This window comes from Crassostrea angulata, chromosome 10, assembly GCF_025612915.1.
Source record: "Crassostrea angulata isolate pt1a10 chromosome 10, ASM2561291v2, whole genome shotgun sequence".
NCBI lineage: Eukaryota > Metazoa > Mollusca > Bivalvia > Ostreida > Ostreidae > Magallana > Magallana angulata.
The window spans coordinates 29,082,358-29,107,711 of NC_069120.1; the positions used below are offsets into that span (position 1 = coordinate 29,082,358).

At 33.3% G+C, this 25,354-nt stretch overlaps 2 protein-coding genes and 1 pseudogene across 2 annotated transcripts; 2 read left to right on the forward strand and 1 right to left on the reverse strand.

Annotated features, from left to right (window-relative positions):
* Positions 1-9,375: 9,375 nt before the first annotated feature.
* Positions 9,376-14,927, reverse strand: LOC128168261 (guanine nucleotide exchange factor C9orf72-like). Its single transcript, XM_052834457.1, has 9 exons — positions 14,857-14,927; positions 13,040-13,997; positions 12,741-12,854; positions 12,374-12,502; positions 12,065-12,181; positions 11,533-11,726; positions 11,057-11,114; positions 10,426-10,535; positions 9,376-10,128 (listed from the first exon to the last, which is right to left on the reverse strand). Exons 2-9 carry the CDS (start codon positions 13,574-13,576, stop codon positions 9,930-9,932), a joined length of 1,458 nt encoding a protein of 485 aa, XP_052690417.1. The 5' UTR covers positions 13,577-13,997; positions 14,857-14,927; the 3' UTR covers positions 9,376-9,929.
* Positions 14,928-15,439: 512 nt separating this feature from the next.
* LOC128166674 (deoxyhypusine hydroxylase-like) lies at positions 15,440-17,298 on the forward strand. Its single transcript, XM_052831978.1, has 4 exons — positions 15,440-15,798; positions 16,339-16,415; positions 16,541-16,784; positions 16,951-17,298. The coding sequence occupies exons 1-4, from the start codon at positions 15,516-15,518 to the stop codon at positions 17,268-17,270; spliced, it is 924 nt and encodes a 307-aa protein (XP_052687938.1). The 5' UTR covers positions 15,440-15,515; the 3' UTR covers positions 17,271-17,298.
* Positions 17,299-18,075: 777 nt separating this feature from the next.
* LOC128165923 (uncharacterized) lies at positions 18,076-21,982 on the forward strand (annotated as a pseudogene).
* The last annotated feature ends 3,372 nt before the right edge of the window (positions 21,983-25,354 follow it).

Sequence of the window (25,354 nt, forward strand, 5' to 3'; positions counted from 1 at the left end):
GTCGTTACATAAACACGGTCGAGACTTAGACTTTATGAGATTGTTATTTTATTTACTTCCTGACTGTAGGTAAACATATAACCAGATCTATTGTCACGAACGGTAGATCATTCCACCAGATCGCACGGATTTATCTTTTACATTTTAAAACAAACTGTAAGAAATAAAAGGTATATACCGGTATATGGCGTAGGTTGGTTATGAAAAATACGTTTGACTTTTCGTTTTATGCCTATGGGGTACACATGTATCTTGAAAAAAAAATTCGCATCATTCAGAGAATTGTTCATTTAAATTAAATCAACCATCTTTTATATAAGGAAGGTGTCTTCTCATTATCAACACACTTCGTTTAATAAGAAATTTATGAAATTTTGACACAGTCAAACAGATCATATTACCAAATGATTCTATCAGTTTAATCAAATTTGTCCTTCTTGTTTTGCATAAAGGTCAGGTCAAGATCACTACCTTTTTCCTCAACTTAAAAGATGATAAAAATAAATGTAGTTCTTTGCAGTTATGTAGACATCTGTTTAAGAAATGAAGATTCTATTCTTCAATGAAATGACAGAATATCAGATGTCTATCAGCTCATACCACTAAATTGGAATAAATATACCGGTATATACTTAAATTTCCTCTAATTTTCTTAAATTTTGAAGATATTTTGATTATTTTCTTATGCTTCCAATATTAAAATATTTCTGATTTTTACGTATTATGAAGACTGCATATAAAGATATAGATTGACAGAACAGCTAATATATTGACAATTTTTGATAAGAGAGAAAAACTGATTTTAGTGATTTTTTACACAAATCAATGTATAGAATGGGCGCTTTAAAAAGCTTATAAAAATGTAATTTGATATGCAAATCATATTTAAAAACATATTCTAAAACCCAATTATCATAGCATAAGTTCACATTAGTAAAAAAAAATCCAACATTAATGTTATTGTTTTTAAAACGCTAAAACAGACTCATTGATCTGCAGCAAATCTGAATTGCGAAACGTGATATTTTCCTACGCAAAAATCACGCCAAAAATATAGTCCTTGTTAGATTCTAAAAATTTATTACGATTTCTATACAAAGTTGTATGATAGTTAAATAAAAGAAAGAAAAATATACTATTTTAATTTCCTTTCATCTTGATCTAAAGAACAATTAATCAAATTTATGTTGGACACCAGAAAAGATTCCTTCCTTAATACATTGACTTCTTATAGTGATAACATGTACAATAAACATCATCACATTGTTTTATTTTGTTTCGTTTATTTGTTTCTTTTGGGGTGTTTTTTTTGGGTGGGGGGTCTTTACGGTTCCCTTTTTTTAGCTCACCTGAGCTGAAAGCTTATACTAGTATGTGTTTTTCTGATCACATTTATCCGCTGTCTGTCTGTCTTTTCTCTCTGTCTGTCTCTGTAAACTTTTCACATTTTTTGACTTCTTCTCCAAAACCACTGGAACAATTTCAACCAAATTTCAAATAAAAAGCAGGTGAAGAGGATTAACAAATGATAAAGGGCCACGCACTCTTTCAAAGGGGGATATATTTAGAATTATTTAGTATATGTTAGCCTTTTTTCTCTTCTCAAAAACCATTTGGCCAGAAAATCTGAAACTTGTTTTGAAGCATCATCAAGGAGTGTAAATTCAAGTTTGTTCCAATTAAGATCCTTGGTGGAGGGGTGGGCCAACAATTAAGAGGGTCGAATATTTACATAGGAATAATCAGACACCTCTGATATACCAATTGGTCAAAGAAGCTAAAACTTGTTTGTAAGCATCCTTAAGTAGACTGTAGATTCAAGTCATATTTACAATGAAGAATCAAAGAACTGAAGTACTGACAGGAGTTGATTTTATCGATTATCATTTATTTTAAAATCAACTTATCTTGCGTGGCAATTAGTTTCTAGTCTGTATTAAAATTACGCACTTTTTTATAATATGAATTTTAATTAGACTTTTCAGACAAGAATTTAGAGAAACCCAATATGAATCATGTTGTGTAATATTTAAAGATAGATTTCAAACTATGTATTAGTAATCGAAACAATTCTAAAAATTGTATGGATCCAAGCACTATTGATATTGAACTCCAGTTTCATTCAACCAGACGCTCAGCTGTCTCCGTTAATCTCCGACAAGCAAGAGAGCCTCTCTGTTTGTCGGAGATTTACGGAGACAGCCGAGCTTTTGGTTAAACGAGAATATTTTAAACTCTGGCGTATGAATACATGAGACTACATAAATATCTAAATTGTTCATATTATATAAAATCTTACTATTTTCAAAGTGTTTATAGATAAGTTTTCTTGAAAAACAATGCTTCAGCATACATTGCATTGAATTTTTCTGTTGTATTCAAGAACTAAGACTTGTCAGCGGTGATGATTTGTGCTTAGGTCCAAACACTGTTTCACTTTCGGTTTGCCAGAGTGACTGCATAGGAGGGTTGATTAAAATCAACTCCCAAAAACCTCCTTGCGCTTACATCTGTGCCATTGAGAGATATTAGTATAAGTTGTAGAACTTGAGTATCAATTGTTGTAAAATAAACGAAAAGTTCAGTTCAAGAAATGCAAATGTAAGTGTCATTTATGTACAATTTGAGCCGAAAATGTTACGGGAGTGAATCACTCCCGCAATTTCACCATTCCGGAGATCCTATGGAGTTGTAGCCCTCTCCCAGACAAAAAGAAAAAAAATCGGGAAAGGGGGCCTACATTATTGCAGCTACAATATTGTAATGTATGGTACTGAAAAATAGTGTATCATATTATAAATTACATGAAAAAATTTACTTAAATTATACAATATATACAATATTTTAACAAAGATCTTTAACCATGATTTTCATATTATAAAGTAAAGGTGATCTAATAGTGATTCCTCCTCTCGGATTGCTCTGTAATCATTGAATACTTAAAAATTATGTAATTGGCTTGCCATATACATGTTTTTTTGCCTTCACACTGTTTGTAATGTAAGTTTTATGCCATTCCTTTTGATGTGAGTCACCTTATAACATTGAAGTACGTGTATGTGATAACGCTACTGTCAGCACTATCAATGCAACATCTACAAATTAAATAGATTGTCGAATGATGTTGCTTTATACACGTACTTATAGAAATCATTTACATTTTAAATCAGCCATTGATTCAGACCATAGATTTGACTTGCCTAGGTCTAAAACATATCCCAGCCACCGATCCTCAAACCCGTTTCATTTCTTTGGCCACTACTGTATGAATTAGCAAACGAAAGATGTATACTAATAAACCGTTGTATGCGATGATTCTATTAATTGACGAGTTATTGACATACCTCCTCAACGTTAGGAGTAAATATTTTTGGAACTTCAACCGGTTTCTCTCGACAGTTTTGACACAAAAATTGGTTACAGTATTAAGATGTTCTCTGGTATATTAAATATAATTTCAAAAACTATTTTTACATCATTTATTGTATTTAATATCGGTAAATATATAATTTTTTTTTATTCATTGGTATCGAGGATGCAGTTTTTTCCTGATGTTTGTAATACAAGAAATTAGAAATCAGATATTAACCCAAATACATTATGTACTAGCACGACATAAAAATACCGTACAGATTTGTTGCCCACCATTTTGGAACTAAAGAAGACCTAGGGAGATCATTTAAAATCATCAAGCAAAAACCTTGAAAATCCGAACGTTTGATTCGTTTCTCTTTCAGTCATGTTAAAGGTTCTTCTGGATCTAAATGTTGCAATACATTTTGCTTGGATGTTTTATTAGTTATCTTGTCTTGTTTGTGCATTTTGCTCTGGTGGTGAATGTTCAGAGCCTTGAAAAAAGCAGTATATACATACATACATCGATATGTATGTAATAGGCACTTTTTTTTATTTTTAGTCCACAGTCTTTCAGAAAATATGATTTTTTTCTGATAATTTAAAAAAAAACCCAACAAATTATTCTTTTAAAAAAACCATCAAAACAAGTTAGTGTTAGAAAATATAAAGAAGAAAAAACAATATGGAAATGGAAAAGTTGATATCTTTACACCTTGTTTTATTAAATTAGATGAAGTTTCTCTTTCAGAGCAAGTTGTTATTCTGTGTATTTTTCTGATTTTGCTCCTTATCAGTCCAGAAATAGGAGAAACTTTGGTTTTAAACTATTTTTAGGATCACAGCGATAGCTCATCAATATCACTGATTTCATTTTAAACAATTATCATTGTTGACGCAAGCTAAAGAGAGATTCAAAGAGAGGCGTTATTTAAATTGGGGATTGAGTGCTATATATTTATTTTTAATTTTATTAGAGTGAATCATAAATCAACTATTCTTTTAGAATTTGGATGCTGTTAGAATATCTTACTCGGGTAGACATTTCTTTTTAAATGGTGAACACCCCCCCCCCCCATAAAAAACCCTCAAAGTTTATCTGACCTTGATTAAATTCATCTCATCTCTTAATTCATGTGAAGAATGTATTTTTTGTTGAGCAAAGGGAAATGAGCATAGCCCATTGATTCCAGCACAAAGAAGACCCCCAAACACCGTGGGTAAGGAAGAATTTAAGTCTCCTTAATGCCTTTAACCTTATACCTAAATAACGGGATTGCATAATGGGGTTTGTTTGTTCTATAATAAAGAACATTTGTGAGATTTCATAAAACGGATTAAATACACCTTTAAAATGACAATGACAACACGATATATGAAAAGCAAAACCTGACCCAAGCGGGTACACATAAGTTAAAGGACTAAGTTTTTTTTTAATTCATACGAATGATTTATAATTTTATTCAAGATATAAAACACATACCAATGTAGCACTTGCTGACATATCCAATCCATACGGACACACACATATTTTCAATAACAATAGATATCGGAATATAATAATATGTTAACCCTTTCACCGTAGTTCTTTTTTCTAAAATTGTAAACTAATGTATCATTTTATCCCTATCACACTGCTTTTTCTTCTATTCGTATTAAGATTAGTCAAATCGATGACAGATTCCCCTGCCTTGATCAGTGATTTCCGGGAAACAGACGACCGTTCGGAGCTGACGGAAGTCGATCTACTCCGAGGGGGCACATAGTGGACAAATGGTCTGTAATTCAAGCTCAGTTGCGGTATCCAGATTTCATACAGACTGTGAATTATTTGCTTAGTGTTTTGCTGACAGCTTCGAACTGAAGTCTGGCTTGACATGGCACTTTTGGTCAATCTGGTTGGGGCGCGGATTGTGGTGAAACAAAACCCAGCCGGACCACCGGGGAGGGACTGGACATTGGGAAACGTGCTGGTTATTTTCTCGTCCTCGGTAATCGACGTCAAACGTTGGTCTCGTCTGCTTGCACTGTGAGCAGACGATGACCGCCGAGTCGCAGACGATGAAAGTGAGTAGTCTCGAGGCCAGCGATTTCGTGGATACTTTAGAATATCATCACTTCTGTCACTCAGCTTGGAAAGATCCAGACTTATTTCACTTTTCTCTGAACTTTTCTTCATTGTTCAAAAATCGATTTCATCCACGAACAACGGCTTAAGATTTTTGATTTCAATTGCTATATCGAAATCAATATAAAGTAATATTTTTCTTCTTCTTAGTATGAGGACCCCTCTGTAAGGACAGCAGAAAAACTGTTATTTGAGTTATTTAATTCCATGAGAATTGTAAACTCCTTCAGTCTTCGAGTCGCCATCGGTACATCATCGGCATAAAACACAACACTTGATTATTCCCCTACTAAGTGTCCTTTCTTGTCTGATAATTCAACAATGTCAACAGAGTAAGCAACTGCGAACAAGTTGTTGTTTGTTAAAATCCTCTTTTTTTTTAAATCGTTAAATAGCGACGTCCCTGCCAATAAAATGAAACGAAAGTATTTGTAATCCACTTAAAGACTTGTGTATGAGTGACTGAAGTTAAAATTTTTAACAATGGAACATATAGAAAAATTTGGTTAAAATTAATAAGAAAGTTAGAAAATTTTTGTTTAAATGAACCTTGTCCCCGTAAAAATATGTGCAAGTAATCTGGTTGAGGTAAAATGCCAGACTATGTAGTATACAGTCGGGGAAATTCATTAAAGTTCTCAAAAAGGGTTTAAAACGAGTTTTAAAATCGTTGCGAAATGATTGGAATTATGAATGCTAGGGCATTGTTAGGCGTTTAAAGGAAACGTGTATGGCTGTCAATCTATAGATATGAGAGCTGACAATACATTTCGAATACAAACACTTTGCTCATTTATGTATCATAATTAATATTTATTCGCATAGTGAAATCTGAAAGCTAAATTCCCTATTCGCCGGCGATTTTTTTTTATTTGAAAACTGTTCATTTTGTTTCCTTTTTTTTTTTCTTTTTTTTTGTTGAAGCTCTGACTTTTTTTTACTTGATTACTATCATTCATTCAGTTACAAGAAAGGACAACCCTTGTTACCCTACCTACCAATTTTAAAATGACAATTGACAATATGAAAATAATTTGACCTACCTGTTTTCGCGAACGCCGCAATTTATGTCCGTTTCAAATATTTGCAGTTTCAATACTTTAAAGTTAGCTTTTCAATATCGCAATATAGAACAAACAATGTACGTCTGGACGAGGAAATTTAAATTTCAATATTCATTACACTTCATGTCTGGTTAATTAAAAACAAAAAGACCATTTTTTACACACGTAATTGTACGAAGCAAATTTGATATTTTTTAAAGATCGACTTTCGACCGTGCATTCATTTCAAACAAAGATAAAATACAAAGGGCAGTAGTTGTCAAGTAAATAAACGTTGTAATTCATAAAACATCTCTCTCTCTCTCTCTCTCTCTCTCTCTCTCTCTCTCTCTCTCTCTCTCTCTCTCTCTGAACCGCATTTAATTAATAAAGGATTACTTTAAACAAACAAAACCTTGGCTGTCCGATTAAAAGTTTATGAGTATTTTACCATATGTTCACATGTTCCTCTCGGCAACTAACTCTCAAATCTGTCAAATCTGAAAGTCAGCACCGAAATACTGGAAATAGAAGTCAAATTTTCTTTAAGAGAGAGAATAGCTGTGGCTTTTCTCATGGGAGCTTAATCTTAAATTATTTTTTAAGGATTAAAATTAAGCTTAATATTTGGGACTCGGTCATGAGAGAGAGAGAGAGAGAGAGAGAGAGAGAGAGAGAGAGAGAGAGAGAGAGATTTCGCAACTCTTTCTAATACAACCTAATTTTTTGTTATTTATTTAAAATCCTTTATCATTGTTGTTTTGTAATCTGGAATTTAATGAGAAGAAGTACCTTGAATTGTGTATTTCAGTCCCAGAAATTGTCAAATATTACAACATCAACATACATGTACATGCAAACGATAACAGCAAAAGACGTATGCATCACACAATTACATGATGGAACCATTTAAGGGATGAGAATAATTATCTATCTAATTTCCGTCCATTTTTTTTTAGAAATCCATTTTATAGTCTTTCTCTATTCCACAGTTTTATACATCAATATCATTTGCCAGACGTTCACGACGCATGGGATTTGGAATCGATATTTTCCTCTCTGTTTTATGAAAAAGATCCATATTTTCATCACAAAAAGGGAAGATACAAAAGACAAAAGAAAATGATACCAAGTTTTAAAAAAAAAATCAAAAATGCATTTACTATTGTGTATAGCACATCTTTTATTCGCCGTGGCATTGGTTTAGAACGATTAGCAAACAAAATAAATTAACAAAGAATACAAAAATCAAAATGCTTGGTTACTCACCAACTTCAAAATCGTTGTCGTTTAACATGCAACTGTATCCAGCACTCTTTCTGTTTTTCAATACAAGGTTTCTTCAATTCATTTGCAAATATTGATCAAATTCACACACACACACATGAATACTCATCATGAAATATCTTGATACCTTACCGAAATTCACAGATGATATTTATAGAAATCAAACATGGTATCGCAATCATTTGAAATAAATACTGCTACTTGTTTACCAGTAAATATGGAAAATCTTTTGATATTGTTACATGAACATGTACTTGTCATTTGGATCCAGTCATCTACAGGTACATGTAACTATCATAAATTAGTAACCTTTGACCCCCCCTCCCCCCAAAAAATATTTTCAACCAAGGTAAGTAGATAAGTATTGACAGCCTATACAGTATTTAAAAACAATTTACATTCCTGAAAAAAAGCAAATTACATCCACATATATATGATGTATACACAAATCAACAACAAATACCATTCCCTAGTTTCATTAATTGATATAATAAAACTTTCTTTCTCCACAGTTGAATATGCAATTCTTTAGCATGTAACTCCCTTCTATTGTTCTAGCTAATTCCACTTGTATTCAATGATCATCAGTGACTTCATAATCCAACACTTTTCTAGTGATGACTAGCAGTTTGACTATTTCTATAAAGCTTTCGTCAGTTCTTCCACATTACAAAAGATGTTGTTGATAATCAACAAATCAATAAACAAAATGAATAAATATATTAAAGTGAATCACAGATATATCATTCTATTAAAAACACTCTTTAAGGTGGTGTGGGACATCTCCATGTGGTGACGTACTAGTTATCGAAACAAACAACAAAATCAAGTTTTATTTTATAAATAGGATCTTTCCCCTCATTGTCACCTAGTAGTAGCGCAGTGGGTTAGAGGTTTCACTATCTGTAAGCCATGAACTCGAATCTCACTGGGGATTTTTAAATTTTTACCTTTCAAAAAATCTAAAACATATTTTTTGGTGAAATTTTGTAAAATATGAAAATTCTAAATCGATGAAAGTATTTTAATTATAATGTACCTTAATCCACATTAACATTGACAGATGTCCCATACCACCTTAAACTGCACACTATTTTACAGATATATCTTTATATAATTAAAACTATCAACCATTCAATGTAAAATGGAAAAAATGCAGCCTACAGTGTCTGACCAAATATGTTATTATATCATGAACATAACCATTGGATCAAGAGAAAGTAATTTAAACCCTTTATATTTGCTTTTATTTTCCAAAATGAACATATGTTATCAAACGCTTATTATTGTTGAAGTGTTTTGCCATCTTTGAAGATTTTTAGTGGGTATATGTAACAAGACACATTTCTTAGATTTAAACTGAAATACTCAAAGTCAAAATGTACCCTTCCTCTCCCTCTCTCTTATATAGCGGGTACTATTATCCAATAGACAATAGTATATAATTACCAACATCGTATACATACACACACACATGCATATGCCAAGGAGTACTACATGTATATATTAAGTCCAAACAACATTTCTAGTGGGTCCTTAACTTAAAAAAAAAAAAAAAAAATTAATGTATGCCACATCAAATTAAAACATTTGTTCTTAAAACCTAAATCATCAACAACAAAATTAAATTAAATCACAGATTGCGTCATTGTGGAATGTATTGCCAAATTGATGAATCTGTCACCTTGCATAGAATCTATAGTGTAAAAATAGGAGTCCTGACACAGTATAAATCTTGGCATCTCTATTACATATAAACTTTGAGAATACATAGTTTTATAAATCATACACTGAAACAAACAGATAGAAGTAAAGTGTTCTAGATATTGTACAAGAATTCATCTACCGGTAAATCACATTATTCTTAGAGTTTAATAGCAATTCTGGAAATAAACATCTAGCTATTCTACATATTATTTTTCATCCTGTTTTGTTTCAACACTTATTTTCATTATTTAGTAAATTAAATTAATCAAATATTCAAAAAATTGAGAAATGTGTTAAAAATTTGCAAATCTATCTTAACAATGTGAAAGCTTGATGCTTATGAATATCGATACACCTAAAAAGCATCCTATTTTGTTGCTTTTTCAGTTCTCTTAATGGTACTATTATCATTATCGTACATAAGGTTTACTAGTGGACAAGCCAGAATTTGAATGTTCTCGAGAATATTTTGAGTATAAAAATCCAATCAATCCTGGCTTTAGTTTCTCTGCCGCAGACAAATAAATCCTGAAGTCGCCTTCAGAAAGAATGCATACATCCTTTTGGAGTTTCTTATATTCCCCTCTAAATGGAATGGTTCCTGAATTTCTGCAAAGAGAGAACCAGCAAAATGAAATAGTGACATGACTGAGAGTGTTAAGCAGAACAGAAGTTTAAATTAATATCTAAGTTTCAAAGCAGAACGACAGCATGATTTACTAAACTACTGACGGAAAAAGAATCAGAACAGCAAGAGTTATCTCCTCCTCTTAAAACTAGTTTAGAGCTTTAAAATGTTTCAATAAAACAAAATATCAGGTAAATATTTTGGAAACTACATGTAGTCCATAAACATCTCTTCCCCCCTCCCCCCTCCAAACACCTATATATGGTTACCATACTTACGTTTCGCCTTCTACATATTTGATGATACACAGGGCCTTATATTGTATGCTTCGGTTAAACTGCTGTATGTAAGCCTCTCGTACACCACAATCTGACGGCAGCTTGTCAAGCTGCAATTAAATCACATTACTGTGTAGTGAATATAAGGAAAATGCGACAACATGATTAGATTGCCAAAGAACAAATAATAGCAAAAATGGCAAGTAATACATAAAAAAAGTAGCTTATTTACAGTTTAGAAATACAGTCAAACTTTGTTATCTCGAACTGGATGTGACTGTTTAAAAACTTTGAGATATTCGAGTATTTGAGATATTGAGGGTAAAATACTTAAAAATGGGAGGAATAATATCAGCGTAAAATCTCGCAAATTTAAAAATCTTGCTTTTATATTTTAAACATACTGATATATAAACTTTATAAAACTATAATAAAAATTTGGCATTCATGATTTTATGTTCTTGTGATTTGATGGAAAACGGCTGAATTGTGGAATTTACCCGTGTAAAATAAGGAATCTACAGGATCCATTGTATTCGAGATATCAGTGTTCAATATATCGAAATTCAACTGTACATGTATGTACCATAAGGAGAGAAGAAAACAAGGATTTATAATAAAAGGTACCTACTTCATCAAGTAATCCAGAGACTAGGGTGTCTAATTTTTCATGTTGAGAGAATAATTCTCTGAAAACAAAACAAAACATATAACTTGTTAAAATCTAGAAAGTTATGTCCTTTTCTATCTGAAAATCTTCTAAGGTTAAAAATGTATCATCAATATTTAATATGGATAGGCATAGTAACAAAAATTGATTTACTTTGGAGAAGACATATATAAGCTACCCATTTTTGCAGTGTTACTATTTATTTTTTCATATCAATTGTAAATAGGCATTAGCATGTATCTACTATTTTTCCTGAATGTGCCACCTCAATCTATGTCTATCTACAATGATACCTCAAACTCTTGACCTTAATTGTAACTTATATGTGAATTAAGAACTTGAAAATAATTGCATCAGATTATTTTTTTACAACTACACAGATGTAGACATATACATACACTGCTGTATACTCAGTATAAATATGTGTATATATTTACCCTTGGGGAATGCAGGGCTCCACCATGCCATACTGTAGTCCTACCAGCTCATTGTACCACTGGTCCTGGGCATGGGTCACATGTTCGCTGTATGGGGGGGATTCCCGAACCATTTTCTGAGACAGGTCTATCATTGTAGTGGGGTAGCCACTGTATAGGATTTCAGGAACAGGCAGATCCAAATGGTCAGATGTCTGATAATTAACATAATTTATATCACTGTATACAAGTACCACTTATACCCAAGAACCCCTCAAAGTTCAACAACTTTTTTGCATGGGTTTAAGATCCATAGATACTTTGCAAAGATTTTTTCGGTGCCATTAAATTTTAGAATAGTACTTGCTAGAATTGTATACTATTTCACAGGCCATAACATTGAGAGGACCTCTTCTTTTCTATCCAATTTTTGTATTCTATGCATGTTTAGTAAGGTTATAGATCAAGGCCATAGGGCTTGATAGACACAAAATGGAGAAGAACAGAGTTATAGTCTTTTTTTAACAAAAACAAATCAGATGAAAGTTTTTACCTGGACTTGGCCCTGGAGCCACATATCATGGTGGTATTGGCTAGGTTCATTCTGTTGAACAAGTCTGGAACAGTATCTTTCCTTAGGTGAATTAAACAAACTTAAAGTTTTTAACATCTGCCAAAAAGAAATAAAAACAAAAGGAAATGAATGTGTAATTGTGGTACATGTGCATGCATTCATAAAAACCATACAGTATGTCAAAATTGAATTATGGTTTTCAATTTCTGAAAATTCTTTAAATTAGAATTTTAATTTCAACTGAACTGTTTAGACAATTTTGTTAAAAAGGATTGATGATTGGCTTACCATGTTAACAGTATCTACTTTGTCCCCAATGACCAAGCTCCTACCAAATGTTGATAGATGTGAGCTAATACAGCAACTCAGAAAGTCTCGGTCTAGATGATGAGCTGGACACAGGTATGTAGAAGACAGCTGAAAGGAACAAGGATCCAGACTTTTTTAAAAATAATTATAATTATGTATCTCAGATACTAGCATAGAATTATGACATACATATTAACTTTAAATCTACAAATGCAATTAATCAAATAAAATTGTAGCATTGCAGTTTTCTTGATGATCGAAAGCTGTACAAAATTATTGAAATTTATCAAACATAATGGTAGCATTTAAGTTTTCCTGATGAGAATGGATGTTTTAAAATCCATACCACAATTTTCTGTGGAAAGACAGACTTTTTCAGGTATCCAATGTTTTCAATGCAAGGATGACAACAATCATCAAAATCCTTGTAAGTACTTTCAAATGTTGAGTCAAGTGAAACCTAAAAAAGGTTCATCTTTCTTAAGCTAAGAATATCAGCATAAGACAAATACCAAGATATTACCACATACATTTGGATTACATGTACTTATTAGAGTAATGTTAGATTTCAAATGAAATACAAAACTAACACTTAATTATTGAATGCTTAAAATACCGAAAACGATTTAAAAAAAATAAAATTACCTGATCAAGATTAACTTTGAACTTCCGAATTATTCTTTCAAAACACTTCAGAAACAGCTGCTGTATATTTAAAAAGAATGTCATATCTGATTTTTGTATCACTATAGACAGTGTGTGAACACAAGGGCCACTGATACCCATGGCTGTAAAGATAAATGCAGTCACAAAAACATCAGCATCTGGGATTTCATACATCTTGTGGTCTATGAAACTGGTCACTTCACGGCAGATCTCCCCGCTCAAACTCTGACTACTGATGCGTGACAAGAAACCGGAATCCAAAGAATCGGTTCCCATATTCCAGACATGCACCACTCGTGGTCCAAGAATGTTATCCCAGTGAGACAGCATCATGTATTTGATCAAGTTTTGTCCTGGAATGTCAATGCTTGATTCTGTGAATTTGGATGAAGGACTCAGAGGAGTTATTTCCCCTGAGAAAGAATGAACTGGCTCCTCTTTTTCCTGACTCCCAATCTGGATCACACCAGCACTCATGTTCCGAATGATCTTCTTAATATTCTTGGAAGCTGACATGGTGTTTTATATATATTCTGTGTAATGATTACTCTTAAGAAATGGTTGGTTCAAATTTCAATGAAGTTTTACCCAATTCTCATCACTTTATTCTGATTTCCCTGTGGCTGTTGATAGTATATACAACATAATCGGCCAGTATGATAGTGACAACAACAAAACTGTAGGCAATAAATGAAATAGAATACATTATGTCATTCGGAGGAGATGTTGTATGCGTCAGACACAGTACAAACAATAAACAGACTAGTGAAACTACAGAGAAGAAGGTGTAGTTGACAAAGAGAATAATAAGACCCTCTCGGTTTTCTATTTGTGTCAACCAGTCTTCCCGCATAGCAAATGGTTTCCTTTTTCTTTCAATTGATTGCTATCATAAAAAACATTTCTGACTTTCCTCTCTGGAACAATCTGTTTTACTCTACAAAAAGAAAAAAAAAGTTTCTAAAACAGGTTGCTTAGTTAGATCATTTCAATAATCGGTGCCAGATAGCTCGTGTAATAGAGCACCTGACCAAATATTCAGGGGCAAGTTTCAAATATCCCATAACATTTGGTACTGACAAGATTACCCCTGCTATCGAAAGAAAACCTAGCTGGGGTGTTGATCATTTACATTATTATGTAAGTGGGAAGATGTGACAGGCAGACCAGCACCAGATAGCCCAGTTGCTTGAGCACCTCACTACTGGGGTGCGACCAGTTCTTGCTGAGTACCAGTTCTTGCCAGTACATTGTTACATCATTTTATCAACACATAAACTTGAACATGAAAAATGAAGTAACAATGTCGTTGCAAGAAATGGTACTCGGCGAGAACTAGTTCATCATTATTTCTCCCCTCTCATTTCATTTTGAACGAAACATTCATAAATATAAGTTTGATTTAAAAAAATGAACAATAGTCAGACTTGAAAAACAAATGTTCATCCCCTATTACATGTACATGCATGTACTAACTTAAACTGTTGTTCGTGTGATAGCAGGGGAGATCATGTTTCTCTTTTTTCTCATTTTTACACACTAGGATTGTTTGGTGTGACCATAACCAGTACAACAGTAACCAACAATAATCAATTCTTATCTCTTTGGGGGTTGGGACAGGCATAGACTTCATCCAATGGGTGAGGGCTATGCCTGCATGTCCACTTCTCCTGATTAATAGATGTCAGAATGCCAGTCTTTTTCAGTGTTAACCTTTATGTTGATATCACAGAACAAGAACAAAAGAATCATAAAAAATTTGTTTCTTTTTCCCTTTCGAATAAAATATTACATACATTATTTTTTGCAATCACTCAATCTTCGTCTGTTTTTATCAGATGACAACTCTTCTGCAAAAGAAGAGAACGTTTAGCCTTCACTTCCGGGAGTCTTGGTAAAATGGGTAGGCAAACCCGGGCCGGGGCAGAATAAAAGCCGGGGCAGATCGATATTTTTCGGGTGATCGGATCCGGTTTTAGTGACCCGGTTTTTCTTAAAAACTGTTATCAATCGAAGAATAATTATTTTCCGTTCAATAAATGCCTATCTCTTATTAGTATTTCATTTGTTTTACCGGAATTAAACGTGAAATGTTCAGTTATTTCTTAAATAAGTCTACAAAAGCGTAAAATGTCGACCCGGGTTTGCCTACCCATTTTACCAACTTGAAAATCAACAATCGTCGATAAATTTCTTAATATACAATGTTGTGCAGAAATATTTACAGCGAATACAGTTATATCGATTGTGAACATATTCTGAAAATTTCAATGAGATTGGTTGGGTATTAAGAAAGAAAATTGAAAAATATCGATCTGCCCCGGCTTTTATTTTGCCCCGGCCCGGGTTTGCCTACCCATTTTACCAAGACTCCACTTCCGGTTCAACAATAACATGAGGTTGTGACATATTGGATAAATTGTGTTTAAACGTATTTGCCTAAGTTGAGACAAACATGACCACAATAACTGACAGTACATCAGTTCAAGCAGTTGGTAACATTTTGACAGACAAATCACAGCCTCTAAAGGACAGATTTCGAGCTTTATTCACTTTACGTAACTTGGGAGGCGAGAAAGCCATTGACTATATTTCCCAATGTTTTGATGATACATCTGCGCTATTGAAACATGAACTGGCATATTGCCTTGGTCAAATGCAGGATAAATATGCCCTGGATACGTTGTCTCGTGTTTTAGCGGATTGTTCCCAAGAACCCATGGTTCGTCATGAAGCAGGTAACCTAATTCAGTGTGAGGGTGTATAGTAGACTCAGTACTGCCACGCTCCTACTAGCATTACCTTGTGGGTTTACCATTAGTTCAGTCAGTAGTCGTGTAGACTATGATGATGTAGTTAATCGAAGAATAATTATTTTCCGTTCAATAAATGACTATTTCTTATAAGTATTTCATATGTTTTACCGGAATTAAACGTGAAATGTTCAGTTTTGTCTTAAATAAGTCCACAAAGCCGTAAAATGTCGACCTGGGTTTGCCTACCCATTTTACCAAGACTCAATGTAGTTGAAGGTATACATCTGTTATAGGCTGACAAAGTACCATTGATGATATCATGTAAAATATCAAGAATTCTGGAATTAATTACCCTAGCTGATATACAATTACTTCCAAGATTTTATATTTTTCAAACATGCATGTTATTCTATTGAATGAGGATACAGTATAAATACAATGTATTATGTTTTATCTTTTTAACATTTAGAGAAAAAAAATGCTTACAGTTGAGTTTTAAATAAAAATTTAGGTGTTTTACAGGTGAAGCTTTGGGGGCCATTGGAGCACAGGAGTCAGTCAATATCCTTAAGGAATATCTGAATGATCCTGTTATAGAGGTATGAATTACATTTAATAATATAATTATGTCTATTTAGAACACAGCAAAAAATAGTATATCCTCTTTAACATATCTATATGTTATCTCTAACAAATCTTAAATTGATTACATTGATCATATTAGGTAGCTGAAACCTGCCAACTAGCTCTCCAGAGATTGAACTGGTTAAAAAGCCAAGAGGAGGAGAATGACTTGCTACCTAACCCCTACAAATCTGTGGACCCTGCCCCCTCAACTAGTAAAATGGATGTGGAAGATCTGGAGAAAATCTTACTGGATGACACACTGCCTCTCTTCCAGAGGTACAGAGCCATGTTTTCACTGAGAAATCTAGGCACAACAGAAGCTGTAAAAGCACTGGCAAAAGGTAATTTTATAAGATTCAATAGCCAAATTACTTTAAAAATTCTGCTGATTCTATTTTAATTCAATATGTCTTGAATTGAACCACTATATCTGTACAAAAAAAGAGTATGCTCAGTTCTTATGATGTATTTCAAATTTGACTGGAAATTGACTTATTTTTAATGCAGGTCTGAAGTGTTCCAGTGCTCTGTTCCGCCATGAGATTGCCTATGTTCTTGGTCAGATTCAGAGTGATGCCTGTGTGGATGAACTCAAGTGTAACCTCCAGGATAAGGAGGAAAACCCCATGGTGAGGCATGAATGTGCTGAGGCTCTAGGCTCCATCGCTACCCCAGAATGCACCAGGATTCTGGAGAACTATTTGAAGGATGAGGAGAGAGTGGTCAAAGAAAGCTGCATTGTGGCACTGGATATAAGTGAATATGAAAACAGTGCTCAGTTTCAGTACGCTGATGGTCTGGCAAAGACGAACAATGTAGCAAGTTAACAAATAATAAAGTATATCTTGGATTTTATGGTTGTTTTTAATTGTTTCAACAAATTCATGCAAACATGTTAAATGTGATGTAATAGGTATTCAAGTTATGGATTGTCCACATTTTTTTTTACCTATTTATAAAAGGCTGCACAATGTTAATTCTATGTTTAATGTCATCTTCAAACCAAACTTACAAGGGAGGACAATAAGGGTTTTCAGTAAACAAGTGGTTTCATTCATTAATGATTTACAATGAACACAAATACAGTAAGTATTCAGGCTACATGTAGATAAGCCATTGAATGATCTATCCTGCTTCATTGAATATTTCATATAAATTATAATCCATTATGTGCCCTAATCATTTCATATTTATATAGATGGCAGTATTTAGTTGCAAAAAGTGATAAAATCAAACAGTAGAAGGCAACATTGAAAGTAGGGGTTTGTCTAATTTTTTTAAACAATGATTTCTCTTCAACCTTGGGTCACATTTTACATTGAACATTTAATAAACTATGAACTGTCTCATGCAAATTTAAAAAAAACCCCAAAACAAAACAATAATTATTTATGATTCTGACTCAAAAAGAGTTGTAAGTCCTCTGTTCTGTCGTGCAACGTAAAAAAAAATGTACATGTAATATAGAATGAATTGCAATCTAGAGTGTAAATTATACTAAGATAGAGAACCCTAAATTTAGTACCTTATTTGCATACATTTGTATATTTAATTTTTCTTTCAAAAAGCGATTTCTGTTAATAGATATCTTGGTTTTTCTCTCATTTTCGCTTTAAGTACTTTGTAGCAAAAATGTTTGGGGTACACAAATTCATAAGATATTACAAACACAAATCACCAGGGGATCAACACCTCTCCCCCTTTAAAATATTCAAACTTATTCACATAGTAAAAAGAAAAAAGTTTTTTTTATTAATATCATGACCCATATTGGAACACGCTTTCTGAGACTATTGCATTAGCAATACATGTCCCCAACCGACAACCCCCTCCCCCCCCCCCCCCCCCCCCCCCAGTTTAAAACAAGAGTTGTTTAAAGACACGTTTACGTAGCGAGTTTGTTCTGTATGAAGCCAAAAACACATTTTACGCGCATTTTTATCAATCACGAACAATCGCCATTCCATATTTACAGATGTAGTTAGGTAGATTACCACATTTTCTGTAATGTGGTTGATTCATTCCTACTTGCCATCAGCTTGTTGGAAATATATTATTCTTTGGAGCTACATGAGTAAATCTGAGTCTGGCTCTTCAAAACATCTGAGTCTGCTCTTGGTTGTACTTATTATCATGGCACATTTCTATAGTATCCAGATTTATAAACGCTTTACGCTTATAGTCTAGTATATATAAACACATGGAACAAATTAATTTATTTTCTATATGTTTTTATTTACCTATTGCACTATGACATACTTTTTGTAAGATTTTTTTATGCAAATGTATCTTTCTTTTTTTGATGCATACGTTGTTCTGAAATTCCTTGCTCAAAAGAAAATGCTTACAATTTATGTTTTCAACGTGGACTTCTCCCAGAAAGTAGCGTTGAATAAAATAATTAAGCACAAATAAATATATTTCAAACCTTTGACAAGCATATAATTTATTTCATTATTATGATTTCGATATACATTTATTACCTTTTCCTGCGCTTAAAAATAAGCAGTATTTGGTCACACGACAGAGGCGGATCCAGCAATTTGGAAAGGGGGGGGGGTCCAATTGATGAAAATCAATAGGTGCAAAATTCATTATTTGTCAATCAACAAGGCCTTTTGAACGTTTTCCGTGTATATTTTTGTATTTTCTATTATATATTTTTATATACATGTATTGCAGACCAGTACATTGATATGGTAAAGTCGATAAATGTTGTGAAAAATACTGAGGAGGGATTCGGGGGTTCCTGGTGGGAGTCCCTGAGAGCTCTTTTATTTCAGAAACTTTAAGAGAATAATGAAGTCCTCAAAATTAGCCTTAGTATTGGCTCTTCTGTTAATGCAAGAATAAAAATACTTGCAATTGCTTTGAAGACATCCTTATATATCAAAAAGAATTTTACATAGCCTATACGTGTATAGCCAATGAATTTAAAAAAAATATTTTTTCCTACCTAAAATTTTCCATTAACACCTTCATGGAGAATGGGTGACTTAAAAATTACCGTATATTAGAAAAATAATGATAATATTGAGTAAAACAAAATGGAATCTTTTATTTTATTTTTTTTTTCATTTACACAACATTGGAAAATTTGTTACATAGTTAACTTTTTCTCTTCACATCATGTGTTCGAAACCTGTTTGGGGTTTTGCAGTTTTCATCTTAAAAATCTGATTTTTAAACGGCGATAACTAGCGCTCCCGGTCTGAAACAAATCGGACGAACGACTCCCAGGTCATCCATCCGCATTTTTTTTTTCAGACCTGGAGCTACAGACCTGCAGCTAGGTGATTGATCTCTCGTCCACATTGAAATCAGAAAGTGTCAAGTATATACCATTTTTTTTTTACCGAAACTACCATTTCTTCTTTGATATCGTAATCTTTTTTTTTCTTTTAAAAAAAAAACATTACCGAAAGTGGCAGAAGTAGGGAGAAATGGAGAAGAAAAAACCCAGTAAACTATAAATTTCATAATGTAAAAGAGGAACAAGAAATAGAAATGGAGAGAAAACAGGCTCAGTAATATAAGTATCTGTACATGTACTTTTAAGGTATGTTACTACTTTATTATACACTAACCTTTTCCATTTATTCTAGAATTATAAAGATAAAAGACACATTTTAAGAGATTAATTGATCATTCATGTCCATTTTCCAAACAAATCTGAATATTTAAATATTAGATGGATATTTATATAAAATATTGAAAATTTCAGCATAGCATAACTTTAGATGCTTCATCTAATCATTCCAATGAGAGACAGTGGTATGATGTGTTGCTGGAACTCCACATTAAATCTAGTGTGAGTACTCATGTAGTCTGGACAGATTAAAAAAAAATAACATTTTGACCTTGCACTATAGATATAAGAAATAAGACTTTTAAAATCAATGAATGCTATAAATATAAAATAAAATATGAAAATAATATAAAGATTCTATATTAGAGGGTCATATTATTTTAACAACAGTCTATAATATGTTAAGAACTATAAAACATATACTCTATAAAATATGCAATACATCATGAATTTGGATAATACACAATATGAATTGAATAAAATACAAATTGAATAAAACACTTGAATTAAATTCAAGGTTATTCAGTGAAACAGTGTCACAAAATGTACATCTCTTCTTTTCTCAGTCTCTGTCTGTCTGTTTGTCTGTCTGTCTGTCTGTCTGTCTGTCTCTCTCTCTCTCTCTCTCTCTCTCTCTCTCTCTCTCTCTCTCTCTCTCTCTCTCTGTTCAAAGTCCTCGCTCTCTCTTTCTGTGTACTGTTTCATTCTCTCTTTCTACTTTTTCATTCTTTCACTCTGTGCTGTATTGTGTCCTACAGCAACAGCCATCTTTTGTCTCCTTCCGTCATGCATGGAAAGAGCACATGAATGACTATGTAAGACTTTCTGAGATTTGTGATCATTTCTCATGATTGTTGACCTCCTATCAATGTTCTAAGATCATCTCTACCACAACTTATTACTAGTTGACTTGTCATAATCCATCAGTTTTGCAATATTTCAATTGGCATATGATTCTTTGAAAACTAGCAGCCCAAATTTATGTTTATAAAGTTTTATTAATGATAAACTTGACCTGAGTAGATGCATTGATGAAAATGCAGTGTCAATTTAAAAATACACAAATTTTAAAATATGTGACTCAGTGTACATAACAAAGAGACAATTTCAACTCATTTTGTTGGTTTTGGTTTACAGTACAAACTTACGAGTGCAATCAACAAGTCAGAAGAAAGAAGGGAGTTGCCTACAGTCCCGCAACCCACCCACACTGTATGCATTAACAATAACTGTATTAATATTCATAATTATTGGTACTATGGTATATATATATCAACTGCAGTTAATGCAGGTATTCATGATTGGTACTGTTTAGATAGGGAGTAATATGAATAGAGAACTTCTGAAAATTTTTTAATGAAAGTGATCATTCTTTTCTTTGAACAGATTGAGTGGCTGGCTCGCACAGTTTCAGACATCGCCCCATGCACCTCAATGTTCCGCAACAAAAGAAACTGCCCCAGCAAAGGAAGCACAAGGTTGCCAGGAGACGGTGTGTGCAGCATTCTGAGCTTGACACCTCCTTCATTGTCTACTAAAGGAGGAACTCGTGTGTAAGTACAGACATACTAAAGTTGGTCTGTCTGTGTGTCTGTGACCTTGATAAAAAATGTAAATGTCAAGGTTAAATTCTGATGGTCATACAGGAAATTCATGTTGAATTATTAACAATGTCAAGTGAATAAAAATTGGATTATATGTTGGGCACTGAAAGTTTTCAAGATGATTTTTTAATGGTTCTTATCTTGCCATCTTTTTTCTTCTCTTTTCAGCAATAAAGCTGTGGTACCAGTACGGGTAGAGAGTGCTTTGATCATGTGAACCACTGTGCTTGCATAAGAAAAACTGTCGAAAAGACTTGTCTTGTGGGAAAATTCAAAAAACTCTGTGCTCTCATATTCTGTAATGTCTCTGTACATGTGTTGACTGGGAATTAAGAGACAATTGTAACAAGGCAGTGCTTATGTATAAATCCTAGAAGGATTTTATGACACTTAACACAGAAGAAGACAATTGTCAAAGATATTTTAGTTGTGCAAGAGTACTGGTTTGTGTGGACACTGAGACTTTCAGTTAGTTTGATGGACATTCCATCCAGTTTTAGTTGTATATTATATATACATGTAAATATTTAGATCTGTCATATTGACAGAAATGTTATGCACAACTGTAATCTGTATATTATATATACACATGTAAATATACAGGAATGATTTGTCTGTCATTGACAGTGTAAAATGGTGCAAGCTTTAGTAGAAATTAGGTAGTTGTCATACAGATAGGTAAATTCATTATAGTATAGTAATGTTGCAATTAGATCTTCATAGGGTTTACCTAGTACATAGATCTAACTTGTACTATAACCTTTTATGCAAAGTTCAACTTTTCACAGCATTAAGATTAAGATAAGATATATTATAAGGCATAATCAGAGAGAAATTGATATACCCTTGGTACATCCCTGCTATGAGACAGGAGGCAGGGAAAGGTGGTTTTTATCGGGGGGGGGGGGGGGGGGGGGGGGGGGGGGGGGGGGGCTGGGGGTGTTTGTACCCTGATGGGTAATTTTTATACAGGTACTCTGGTAGTAATGTTGTTTTTTTTTTGGGGGGGGGGGTTGGACTAGGTTAGTTGAATTTATTCTGATACATGTATTATGTTTGTGGGGTGGACCCCCTTTGGGTATTTTTTTATACTGCTGCTCTGGTAGTGTGTGGTTGCTTGCATTGTTTGTTTGTTTGTTGTTTTTTTTTTGTTTTTTGGGGTTTTTTTTTACTTCAAGCATGAATGATTTGCAATAAATAAAAATAAGAATGAATTTACTTCAATATTTTGTCATTTTGAAATGAATTAATGGTACCTAGAGTCTCTTGAATACATGTAATACACTGAAACTTCAAAGTCTAACCGAGTGCTAAGATCACAAATTAATAGTACAGCCTCCATTTTTTTTGTTAAATTAAAAAAAATATGAATATTTCATCAATATTGGACTCCTTATAACACTGAAGGGTTATGGTATGTGTGATGAAGTTGAATTCAGTTTATGTCAGTTTTGTATTTGTTTGTGTAAATAGTTGTAATTTTGGACCAAGTTGTGTTCCATATTTGTTAATCGAGAGTGTTCGGTATTAGGGCTATTTTTAGTATAACCGGTTTGGTGAGTTAGAGCAGTGGCTGCTTGTCAAGTGTGCGGCCACGTTGTTGAATTCGTCCTCCAGTTCGTTAATTTTGGCGAAGTCCAGAAGTTAGTCTGGTAGACGGGTAGCCTTAAATTACTGTAAATCTGATTGGGCATTTGATTTTCTCCAGCCGGTAAGTTTTTTGTTGTATATATTTTGTCAGTTTCATGGTATATTTACGAGGGTGTGGTCTTTGTTATTTTCCTTGTATAAATGAGTATGTCTATACGTTTTAGAATAGGTTATTATTGTTTCAGTGCAGGGATAGTTATTTCGTTAAAGCCGGTGGGTCAGTGGTGCAACCACAGTTGAAGGCTTAGCGTAGCATTTGTGGGGCAGGACTTTGACTGAGGGCAGTTGACGGAGCGACGCGTGACGCAAGTGGGACGCACGGGAACTCGTGTTTGAATGTTTATTGTCATGAGGCCCTGTGTGGATAGTTTCCAGTGAGAGACCTTCGAGTACGGGACTGGAGACGAAACGTTCTGTTTATGTGTTTTGTGTGCTATGGAGGCCCAGTGGTGACTATTTTAGGGTGGCTTTTGCATTTATTTGAAGCCAAACTTTCAATTCTATTCAATGATTAAATGATTTATCAGTTTACCTAGTGATAAAAGTTGGGGTTATTATTATTATTACAGATAACATTCCAATTTACTTTTTCTGTGAAATTACATATAACAGTATTGGTAATTTTGATTTGTTGGTTTATTCCTTTACATACTGTTATAGCTATATTTAGCCAACGTTTAAAGCATTTGTTTCATATATATATATATATATATATATATATATATATATATATATATATATACTGACAATTGAATGTGTTAAAGATTAATTCACTGTTGTTTCATTGTCAGTGTTGATTGATTAACTTTTTAAAGTTATATTTTCTTTCTTAGTGAGAGTGTGTGTTTGTGAGTGTGAATATCTTCATATTCTATTATTTTAATTTGTTTTGTTGATAAATAAATTCATTTTGTTTTGTTTATTTTACTGTTTGTCGTTTTCGCTATCACCTCCACAAAATCTAAAAAGAACTTCATTACAGTATGACTGAAATTTAAAATTGTTTGTAGCAGATTGCTAGAGATATATGATTACAAATGAGAGTATTCATTTTCAGAGAGGCTCAATTCTTTGTAAAAATTGCCCACTACCCAACTCCCCAAATTGTGGTGCCCACAAAAATAACTCCCCAGATTGTGGTGCCCACAAAAATAAATCTTAAACTTCATCACTGTAGCTTTTTTTTAATATTAACTTCACAAAATAAAATCTAAGTAACTTTGTTACAAAACAATTTTTCTCCATATTAGTTATACAGTCATTTATAAGGTGAAGTATATGAGGGGGTAAACTTTTACTTGTTTTACAATTGACCATGAATCATGATACCAATGTTACTGTTTATATTGCACTGTGTTGGTCCCATGTTTTGTCTTGATTGTCATGTCATATACTTATGTAGTGTTTGTGAAGTCTTCCACTTCCTAAACAGGCCATGATGTCATCCAGCGGGGGCCCCTGCACATGCAGATAGACCAGAGACTCTCCCCATATCTCTGATAGCAGACGACAACATTGGATAGACTGGTGAGTCTAGTACCCCAGTATAAGTATACAAACACTATATTGGCACCCAATTCAAAGCCCAAGACTCCCATACATATTTGCCTTCGATTTTTTTAACCGGGTTTTCCAACAGAAAAATCTGATTATTGGTGAAAATTGTGGGTGAGCGGCTGCCAAAAGGGTACCCTCATTGTACAGATAACTCCTCCTACAGTGTTCAAGATAGGAAGTTGTTCTTTTGAAGATCAATTGTACATATATCAGAGATGTGCATATTGCTAGGATTTTGATTTCTAATAATTAATGAAAAAAATACCAGCTTTTGAACTTGGTCATTTTTTGGCAAAATATTGCATATAGGGTACCCTCATTGCACGGATAACTCCTCCTACAGTTTTTAAGATAGGAAGTTGTTCTTTTGCAGATCAATTGAACATATATCAGAGGTGTGCATATTGCTAGGATTTTGATTTCTGATAGATTCTGAAAAAAATACCAGCTTTTGAAGTTAATCATTTTTTGGCAAAATATTGCATTTAGGGTACTCAATTTCACTGGATAC

What these genes read in the sequence shown, in the direction of transcription:
- LOC128168261 (XM_052834457.1), bottom strand. Translation starts at nt 13,576, where the DNA reads ATGTCAGCTTCCAAGAATATTAAGAAGATCATTCGGAACATGAGTGCT. An exon ending in TCTTTCCACAGAAAATTGTG is followed by an intron (nt 12,503 to 12,740) that starts GTATGGATTTTA and finishes TGTTCCTTTCAG; the next exon opens with CTGTCTTCTACATACCTGTG. An exon ending in GAGCCCTGCATTCCCCAAGG is followed by an intron (nt 11,115 to 11,532) that starts GTAAATATATAC and finishes TTTTGTTTTCAG; the next exon opens with AGAATTATTCTCTCAACATG.
- LOC128166674 (XM_052831978.1), top strand. Translation starts at nt 15,516, where the DNA reads ATGACCACAATAACTGACAGTACATCAGTTCAAGCAGTTGGTAACATT. An exon ending in CATGGTTCGTCATGAAGCAG is followed by an intron (nt 15,799 to 16,338) that starts GTAACCTAATTC and finishes GGTGTTTTACAG; the next exon opens with GTGAAGCTTTGGGGGCCATT. An exon ending in TGAATGATCCTGTTATAGAG is followed by an intron (nt 16,416 to 16,540) that starts GTATGAATTACA and finishes TGATCATATTAG; the next exon opens with GTAGCTGAAACCTGCCAACT.